The sequence below is a fragment of the Lottia gigantea genome, assembly GCF_000327385.1.
Source record: "Lottia gigantea unplaced genomic scaffold LOTGIsca_9, whole genome shotgun sequence".
NCBI classification, from domain to species: domain Eukaryota; kingdom Metazoa; phylum Mollusca; class Gastropoda; family Lottiidae; genus Lottia; species Lottia gigantea.
In genome coordinates this window covers 1783793-1794307 of record NW_008710950.1, presented here as the reverse complement: position 1 = coordinate 1794307, position 10515 = coordinate 1783793, and the positions used below count along the sequence as shown (strand labels likewise).

Sequence of the window (10515 nt, the reverse complement as noted above, 5' to 3'; positions counted from 1 at the left end):
AGATGAGAACTCTATCTTTAGCTTGTAAAATCTGTAAAACATAGAAAGTAATATCTGCTTAATTTCTAATAACACCCCCTTGACTACTCCCTTGGCTTAATTTACTCCGTTACCAAAATATGTTTATGTATGTTTTTTTTTTGGTTTGAACGACGGGAGAAGAATGATGAGATTATATGACTGAAGATCTTCAGAAATCAGAGGTTTAGTTTCTAAATGCTCTTTTGAAGCAGTGTAAAACCTACTGAATACTTCCTTCAAAATATATTTAGATGCAAATGTCAATTGATGATTGTCGAAAAGACTTACCCTCTGACAACTTCGTATGATTAAACTTCTATTTAAATTGACACAATAATGAGCTACTGTCATACTATGACCAACTATAACTGTTAAATCAGGTTCTAGGTCAATTAGTTCCTTATATCTATTATATTCTGATAACATTTCTATAACCTGCAAGAGATTATCTCTAATATGAAACTGATGTATTGAGAGTTGGCACACTTGTGTGTCTTCCGGGTATAGTGACAAGTAGTATGTAAGTTCTGCCATTCATCGCAATGTCTGTTAGTCAAACTAGGCTATAATGTAATGCAATTGCAGGTATTTTTGTTAGAATCACCTAATGATAATGTTAGATAGACCAACCTGTGACATTCTAGAGACAAAATGTCCGGTTTCAGTAGTATTCTCTGATTTTGTAGTAATAGATTTATTCTGTAGATAGTTTTCAACATCTGTTAAATAACTAGATATATTGTTAGTGAGGCTGTTCTTACTTATCTAGAATGCAAAAATATCATTTCATTAACCGATGCATTCACTAAGTAAAGTAATTGGAAGAAACAACTTGAAGCAGAATTTGGGGAGACTGGGGAGAAATTTAGCAAATATAATGAAACTCTAAATACAGTTTGGAATCCTACGTCTATACTAGTATGATGATGTAGTAGTGGCAAGTCTTTTAAGTGGAAAAGAAGCAAAGACAATTTTTTAAATACAATTAGAATATGTTATTCTAAAATGGTCATAACTAAGTATTTATATGTTGCAAGATGTTGAAATTACATGCAAACAATTCAATGATTCACTGATATCAAAGTAAAAGAAAAATGAATTATACCTGAGCTTTAGGATTATCTGGATATTTAAGATATGTTTGTATTGATATTTGCAAACTTGGTATGGATTGTTTTAAATGGTTCAAAATTGTTGTCAACCATTGTCTATCAACCGTCTCAATTAATTCAGATTGTCTTGATTTCAACATGCTCATTAACAATTCCATACTGTCTGAGAATGCCTAGAAATCAACAATTACATAAACATATCAACAAACTCGCCAACAATTCATTCTATTTGAGAATAACTGATAATCAACAAATCAAATATAATAATTACAAATTCTTTTAGAATACCTGGAAACCAATAAATTAATGCACACAACAACAAACTCATTAACAATGAAATATTGTCTGAGAATGCCAAGAAATCAATAATCTTAACAAATCATTCTGGAATACTAGCATACTAATTAATATACAGAAGATCATATGATTTGTGTTAAGTTTTGTCACCTTTCTAAAAAATTGATTTAGCAACTCAACTGCCTGGTGTCTTTGCCCAATTATAATTTCACTAACAGTCAATAATTTGTCAAACTGTACCTTAAAATAAGGCTCAAAAGTTTCTGTTTTGCTGACATCTTTTACATTATCAAGTTTCCCCTGAACACTTTTAACAACACCAATAATTTTACCAATACTGCTGTTGTCAGATACTAGTAGTAACTGAAAAAGAAATAATTATTGAGCGGTGTATCAAAAATGATCCAAACATAAAGGAATTGAAATTGGTTTCTAGATTTGTACAATAAAAGTACAAAGATTGGCAACATAAGACAATTAAAACCTCTTTAGTTTATTAGAGTAAAAATAATTAAAAAAACCAAGTACTAACAATCCGAACTGCAGAACGAAACCAGAAATCCAAAACAACATTTTTTTTTGTAGCAGCTAATGAAGTTTTCACGTGACGAAGTATATCAACCATACGTGAGTAATTATTTCATAATGAAAAGTGGTACCAGGTGAAACTGTTATCAGAGTGATACTGAATGTTTAGCACACAGATTCCAATCATAAATATTCTGTCAAAAAGGCCGATAATGCCTACTTGAATAAATTACTCAGTTATTCATTTCTTTTTAGACATAATATTATCTCTTTTTTCAACCAAATTAAGTTGTAATGATTTTCAAATTAATATCACACAGATAAAATGCTAATGATGGACATAAATAGATCTCAATGTATCAAATGTCTTGGAAACCTTGACAACCTTAGATCATAAGATAAAATAGAATGACACAGTCAGAACATATTATTCTAACTGCAGGCATATATATCATTCTACCCTAAATACATTTACATTGAAATAGTTACCTTTAAAACACAATGAAGAACATCTTTAGTATTTTCTATCATTAAATCAGAATTACGTTGATTGTTGACGTCAGCTTCAAATTGTTTACAACTAATATTTAAATTAGAACAAAATAATTCAAGATTCTCACACTCACATTTCATCTGCTGGTTAAAATTCTGAAATAAATAAATTTCATCAAAATGGATTAAATATGACTTAAATGTTCATTGTTCTAAATAAAATTATTCAAATTGCAATATGAGATCTCCATATCAACACATTACAGGCAATGCCAAACCTAAGTTTTTGAAACTATAGCATGCTGTCTTTCAACACAAGATTTGCTACCTCCTCAAACCAGAAGTATAGGCCCTGATCAAAAATGGGTTTGGAGATTTGATAAATTTGCAGGATAAGGAAGGTGCCAAATAAACTTGTTAAAGACCAAATTGTTTTTAATATTGAAAAACATGTCCCATCTGTTAGGTAATTTACTCAATTGGACATTATTATAAAAGCATGTAATAAAGGACTCAATATAGTCTCTTCAACACCCTGATACCATTTCTACCAGAGCACTGTATAAACGATACAGACTATTCCACTTACCACATCTGAGCTAGTTTGAACTTGTTTTTGTCCAATATCAATAAATTTTTGAACTGATTTTAATATTGTGTTTGTACATCGTATAATATCTTGACCTCTATCAGCCTCTTCATTCCTCTCCACTGATTTAGAATTATATTTACTTTTTTCACTTAATATTATCAACAAGGAAACCTGAAGGATACAAAATTTAATGCTGAACTACACTGGAGCTCATGCGTTTTATAAAAAAATATGAGAAATGGTAGGCCTAGACATAGAACTTTCCCGTCTATGCCAAAATATCTAGGCCTACCAGTAGGCTAAGCTATGCCTTCAAATTTAAAAAAAATCTTTAAAAAATTTCTTTAATAAACAACATGGGTTACTGATGCTCTCCCTATTTTAGAGCTCCCTTGGAATTAAATTTACGGTACATCATTTTTTAATCCAGGTACTGGTAAGTGTAAAATGCCTAACTGTGAAACACTTTGGCTACTGGCTAACTAGAAAGTCAAAGTACTGCCAATAAAATAAACTTTTATTGCACGTTTCTACGCGCTGCATGCAATATAATAATCCTCACATAAATTCTATTTAAAAAAAATCAAGGTAAAAATACGTTCGTGACAATTAAACACAATGGGCATTTCACACCAGCCTACTTCAAGGGAGGCAACCGTATTAGTAATTAGTACTATAAGAAATCAAAGTATACCGATAATTTTCTTACTTGGGATGCTACTGGAGCCAATACTCTTTCAATGGATTTGGTTTTTACCAAGTTAGATGTTCGGTTAATATTCAGGCTCATTTTTCACATTAGAAGGGCGTAAATTTTCTCATATTTCACCTGTTAATCATATTTATTGATTTTTTGACAGCTGAATAGCCCGCTGGCTCCGTACAAGTTTTATGATTCTATAGGATAACTAAAAAGCGAAGTAATTTAGAAGATAAATACTTTACAGGCCTGTCCCCTGGAGATTGTTTGGATACAAACTATAGGGGGTAGGCTTACTTAAAAGTACGGATGTATTGGTCGGAGTGCGGGGTCTTGTTGAGAGATAGTTTGGGCATAATATTATACTGATCTCTCTGCTGCGTATATAACCCATGGCCATTGGGAACCGAAATGAGGTTAATAAAATATTCTAGACCAACATGGATGAAACTGTGTACATTTCAGGGTAATTCATACATCAAACACCATACAGACTTATTGGTAAACAAAGTTTACTTTCTTTGACTTCTCAGAGAGTACAAATCGGTCAATCAAAATTATTAGTACAGAGGAGTAACATATTTTCGTGCATATAAGGATTCAACACCGAATTTCTTCAAAGTTAAAAAAACGAAAATTTTTGTTTATGTCTTAGATGTTTCTTCAGATATTCTACAAAATAATTAAAATTTGTTTCGATTTTCTTTATGAATCCCTCACTTTGACCCATATTTCATGAGTAACCAACTCGACATCGGCGGCACAATGCGTCACCTATTTTCGTGTACAATGTTTGATCTATAAATAAGTCGAGTAAAAAACGTTGTATGGATACCCAGTGGTATAATTACTTTCTCTCATGATTCTAAAAAAACGTAACGTAACGTGATTTATTGCTAAAAGTCATTGAAACAACATAAGAATACGGCCCACATTGTGTTCCATAGAATTTTTCTGCTGACACAGAATCCGCTAGTTGATCACGTGACTTCAGTCGTCGGACTACACTCTAGCAGGCGACACTTGGAATTCCGATTACCGCTTGGGATTATAAGGAAAATCAGCCGATAAAAAATTATGACATCCACCATTTTGCATTTGTGGAAGTAAACATTAATACATTTTACCTTGCTTGAAACTACTGGATTCATTCTACTAGCTGACATTGTAGAGATAACCAATGTTTATCAAAACAAGCAAATGCGGAGGCACGCGAGGTAGCACATGTAAATTATTAATTATATCCGGAGATGCACGAAAAATAGGTTAGCACGAAATTAGGTACTTGACTGTACTACTTGAAACCTAGTCTATTTGTTAAATAGTATTTAATCACTACGTGTTTCCAAAATATGATGGCAATATATATGGCAGTATTTAAACGTCAGTGATTAGTATCTAATAGGTAAATGTTTTACTTTATTATAATATATTCAGCCTAGACACCTGTCGTAGTTATCATAATACAATGAAGAAACCTGGGCGATTTAAAGTAACTATCTCAGATAGACCGAATAATCTAAATTTATTGCTAAAAAATTTCATTATTATTCTTTTCTAAACGATGAATTATGAAATAGTCTTGTAATTACTGTAGGTTTCATTAATTTCAATTTATTTTAGAAAGATGTCATCTCGTACCGGATGGGGTGTGCGGGGACACCACGATATCTGTGATGAGCCCTTTCATTTGCAAGTACTAGATGACTTCCCTATATCCGGTTTTGTCTATTTCTGGTGATTCCACTGGCTAGGTTCCCAAGATGGTCTTATATTTATGATTCATTAAATGATTGTACATGTTTGTGGGAAGTTTGTTTCAAGCCGATTGAGAGCCCAATCAAACTTCGAACTTTTCAGCTAACCCTCGTATTTCAAGTAGACAGAAACCCATTTAGAAGTCAGTTTATTGTTCTTTATTTATGATTATTTGAGATATAACATAGTAATAAATATAAAAGAAAATAAATGGTTATTGAAAAATAAATAATTACAATATTGAGTAAAATAATGAATCATGTACATGATAAACCACGATTGATCTCACTCAGAGGCCTAGGAGTTTCTGAGCAGTGGTCGACAAAAAATTTCGATAGAACCTTTTTGGTCATATTTCTTACAAATGTGGTGACAATTATGGCAAACGTATTCTGATAGTGCCTTCGTGATCCCTTGGATGAAAACACGTTTTAGTAATATGATTTAAGACCGTTTCCGTGATAAGTATTATTGCCTGCAGTACTGTACTGATTCTTATCTATCCATACTGAGTATTATTAATAATATATCTGAATGGTAATCAGTTACAAATCAATAAACAACTTATAAACAAAAACTATTGCTATAAACATACGGTGTGAATATAAAATCCATAACATAATCAGAAACACTGGTTGGGAAATTAGTGTTAGTGAGAATATCAGGCAGAAATACCCGATACATAATTTATTGTGAACACTTTTGTTAAAAGTTACTGGCCTTTCTCCTTTGTAGGGTCAAATTTTGTGATTTACAAAAACGTATTTTAAAATAGGTAAACAAATAAATAATATAATAAACACATTAACATCTATCTGTACATATTTAAATAATTTATTCTCTAAGATGACAAGTAACTAATAAACTTCTCTGAATTTATGATTCTTCATGAACAGAGAGGACACCAAATACATCATTACATTATGTGCTGAAATCAAATAGGAGCTTATATGGAACAGTTGGCTGCATTCTTATTTTGTTTCTTAATGATGGTCAACATAGTTACAATACAATAAAATTAAATACAATACAATATATTATAATGTTGGTTTTATGTTATTATTTTTGAGCTTCAATAACATATGTTATTATGAATCTTATAGGCTTGATGAACTTCTATGAACATAATAACCGATCAGCTTTCAAATTAACCATCTTTTCCTATTTTTCACCTGTCAAAATCATTTTTAAATAACCTGAAATCAATGCACATACAGTTAGAAATTAACAATATCACATATATCCCTTTCAACCTCTTATAGTACTTATATCCCTCCGTATGGCTTTTGGATAATATCTTCACGTTTGATAAAATACTCCTAGCAAAAACAATAGTGTCAGTATTGAAATTGAATACACAGATTGAGTTCCATTACATCCATCTGTATCACAAGTCACAAGACAACCACGCATTCGTCTATCATTAAATTTGATGACCCGCATCCATCCACAATGTCCCATTCTGCCTATCTCTGTTTCGGCATTAGTACCCCCGTTATCCACTACACAGTCTCTGACTAACATAGAATAACCTGAATCCTCTGAAATAATGAACATAATGTGTAATATGTTATAACCCGTGATGGCATCTCTTCAACATATTACGTCTTTATATAAATATATTAATACTTTAGATACTAGAGGTGACGATGATTGAAATAATGTTGCCAAGAGGCCGAGCAGTGTGAAATATCTTTTTTTTTACATCTAAATTGTTACGGCTAACGATTAATTCCATGATTAATAAAACATTTTTTAACGCTAAGGTGACGAATACCTTTGGGGATATTGCTTGTATGCACTGCCTGAAACATGAAAGTCGAAATAACCACAATGTTTCCAATTCAATACACGCGGTAAACTATCACACTGGCACCTTAAAAAATAATGAAGTAACCTACCATCTTCTGCTATCATTTTGATACATTGGGTTCCTGGGAATTTACCAATTCTTCCAGTTCTGGAGGCCCAGCAATTCTGTTTATAATAACCTGCGGTATTGTTGAACTTGTCTTCACAAGCTGGATTGTCATGGTTTATTGATTTACATGAAAAACAACCTATACCATCAGCTGGAATAAGAATAAGAGATGTGGTCTTATTTATTGTACCTTAAATGTATACAATATATTGTATAAAAATTTCAGTTGTCAGATTCGCCCTTCATATCTTTGTCAAGTACCATCGGTACACTTTAAAGCTGAAAAGACCTTATGTTTTCTGATTCATCACCTTCTTTAAGTGTTTGTAGAAGTTCTCAATTTTACCTTTTGTAGCTGTGATGAAGTTAACAATGGTAAAGAAGATAGATACAGAACAAAATCCTGATATGTCCACCATTTTTATCTTTTATTTAGAGTCAATATAAAATCATCCTAGAAATAGAACACAAAAATTGAAAATGACACGAGAACTTTTTAAAACTGTTTTAGAGCATCAATTTAATTTAAGCTCGACAATAAAACGTGTCGTGGCAGGTGGTGCTAAAGATTCATGACATGCAGAAGTGCAAATCAATTTTAAACCCTTCGTCGTTCCTTTTTGAAGAGGCAACAATAGCTTATTAATGTTAATTTGATAGAAATATTGCCAACTCAGTCGTATATGGCAATTGTCCATTTCTAACTGCATATCAGTAGCACTGACCATCTACTTTATCAGAAAACCAAACTCTCGCCTTTCATTTTTAACAGTAAAAAGATAAACCTTAATTGTTTAACAGAGAACGATATTTGTGTTTCACTAGCTAATCGTATATTAGTTTGTAACATAAGTAACCTATATAGTTCTTAAAGACATAAACAACATCAATTTATAACACAGGTCATACGACACTGAAACGTGTTTTGCCAATAAAATACATAGCGTCGTTTCAGTACGTTTGTATAACCCTACGATGTTTGATGCTTTTGAACTACAATACCAAGGTGTTTCGAATTTGTAGCTTAGTTGTGTCGAAAAAATTGTGGACCTGAATGCTTACCTCCGTGTAAATGACCTGGAATAATAGTGTTTTCTCATTATTCCAGTCAACTCAAATAGTAATAGGTATACACCATACGAGTTCTTACATTGAAATAACACACAAGAAGGTAGTGATTTTGAATCTGTACCTCAACTAAATAAATTTCCATGCAAATGAAATGAAATGAATGGAGTTTTACGTCCTACTTTAAATTTCCATGCAAGAACCTTAGGTAGTTTCGTATTAAAAAATATCGAAAACAACGAACAGATTAGACTGCAACAACTCAAGATATTAGTTCTTAAGGACAAGACTTGTAAACTTCTATTCGGAGATTTCAGGTATCAAGTTATGCTATTAAGTATATTTATCTGAAATCAAATCATAAAAGAACAAAATAATGATATTTTACAAAAGAGTTTCAGATTTATACTGTATTATCCTTGATGACTAGTGAGTATTTTACTCATCAGTATCATTACACTTACTATTATGTAACACTTTACTATAATTATCGTATTGATTCGCCAACTTGTCTAACTTTCTCGGTATGCATAAAAAGATATGCAATAACTGGAATTATTTTGTTCATTTTCAAGTGTATGTCTGTATAGAAAGGTCTCCAGTAGCGGTAAAGTATTGTCAAGCAATATTTGTGTTTGTTTTGATATGCCAATATGTCAACAACTACACTGATATTTGGTGGTTAATAATATCAAGTACATGTATTGCGTAATCATCTGATGATTGAGTTTCAATAGTTAAGATACGTTATAACCATCTGATGGTTGAGAAGTAAACAGTTCAGATACTATAATGCCAACCGACGGTAGAGTTTCAATAGTTCAGATACTGTATTACCAACTGGTTATTGAGTGGTCAACAGTTTAGATACCGTATTACCAACTGATGGTGGAGATTCATTAGTTCAGATACTGTATTACCAACTGCTGGTTGAGTTGTCGATAGTTCAGATACCGTATTACCAACTGAAGGTTGAAATGTCACTAGTTTAGATACTGTATTACCAACTGGTGGTTGAGTTTTCAGCAGTTCAGATAGCGTATTACCAACTGATGGTTGAATTGTCACAAGTTTGGATACTGTATTACCAACTGGTGGTTGAGTTTTCAGCAGTTCAGATACCGTATTACCAACTGATGGTTAAGTTGTCAATAGTTCAGATACCATATTACCAACTGATGGTTGAGTTGTCAATAGTTCAGATACTGTTTTACCAACTGATGGTTTAGTTGACAATGGTTTAAATACTATATTACCAGCTGATGCTTCTGTAGCCAATGGCTTTGTTACTATATTACTAATTGATGGTTGTTTTGTCACTAGTTTAGATACTGTATTACCAATTGATGGTTGGGATGTCAATAGTTCCGATACTGTATTACCAACTGATGATTGAGTAGTCAATAGTTGCGATACTGAATTACCAACTGATGGGTGAGTAGTCAATAGTTTCGATGCTGTATTACCAACTGATGGTTGAGCGGTAAACCGTTTCAATACCGTATTACAAACTGATGGTTGAGTGGTAAAACGTTCCGATACTGTATTACCAACTGATGGCTGAGTGGTAATCGGTTCAGATACTGTAAAACTTTCTGATGGTTAAGTAGTAATTAGCCTTTTCGTCGCTTTTATACTGTATTTTTATACAATGGCTTATAATAGGTAATCGAATGTTACGTCTTCAATAAATCCACAATTTTCTAGCAGTCTTGAAATTTACAAAGTAAATGAGCACTACAAGCTATCTCACTGAAAGGGGGAGTGAATGTCATTAATATTTTCCATGCTGACGACGGCATTGATTTGGTTGATTGGTAGACCAATCAGAAAGCATTATTTATTTACAATGAGTATAACTGAAGGTGAAAGTCATCATTTATCTTGTATGATTAAATGTGTTTTGCTCCTTTCACGAATTGTCAAGGGATATTCCAAGATAATAGAAGCTGGAAATTTCTTCATAGAACTTATCCTTCGTCAAATCTCCATTAGCTAGTTGTCCGGATAGTACACGAAACACTGA

At 32.3% G+C, this 10515-nt stretch overlaps 2 protein-coding genes across 2 annotated transcripts; both read right to left on the bottom strand.

Annotated features, from left to right (window-relative positions):
* Positions 1-6799: 6799 nt before the first annotated feature.
* On the bottom strand, positions 6800-7564 carry LOTGIDRAFT_108765 (hypothetical protein; the record flags this gene model as incomplete). Its single annotated transcript, XM_009068258.1, has 2 exons — positions 6800-7041; positions 7402-7564. Coding segments are annotated over 2 exons (405 nt in total), but the record flags the coding sequence as incomplete, so codon positions are not given.
* A 1819-nt stretch (positions 7565-9383) lies between these two features.
* LOTGIDRAFT_87343 (hypothetical protein) lies at positions 9384-10061 on the bottom strand (the record flags this gene model as incomplete). Its single annotated transcript, XM_009068257.1, has 2 exons — positions 9384-9622; positions 9788-10061. Coding segments are annotated over 2 exons (513 nt in total), but the record flags the coding sequence as incomplete, so codon positions are not given.
* Between the last annotated feature and the right edge of the window lie 454 nt (positions 10062-10515).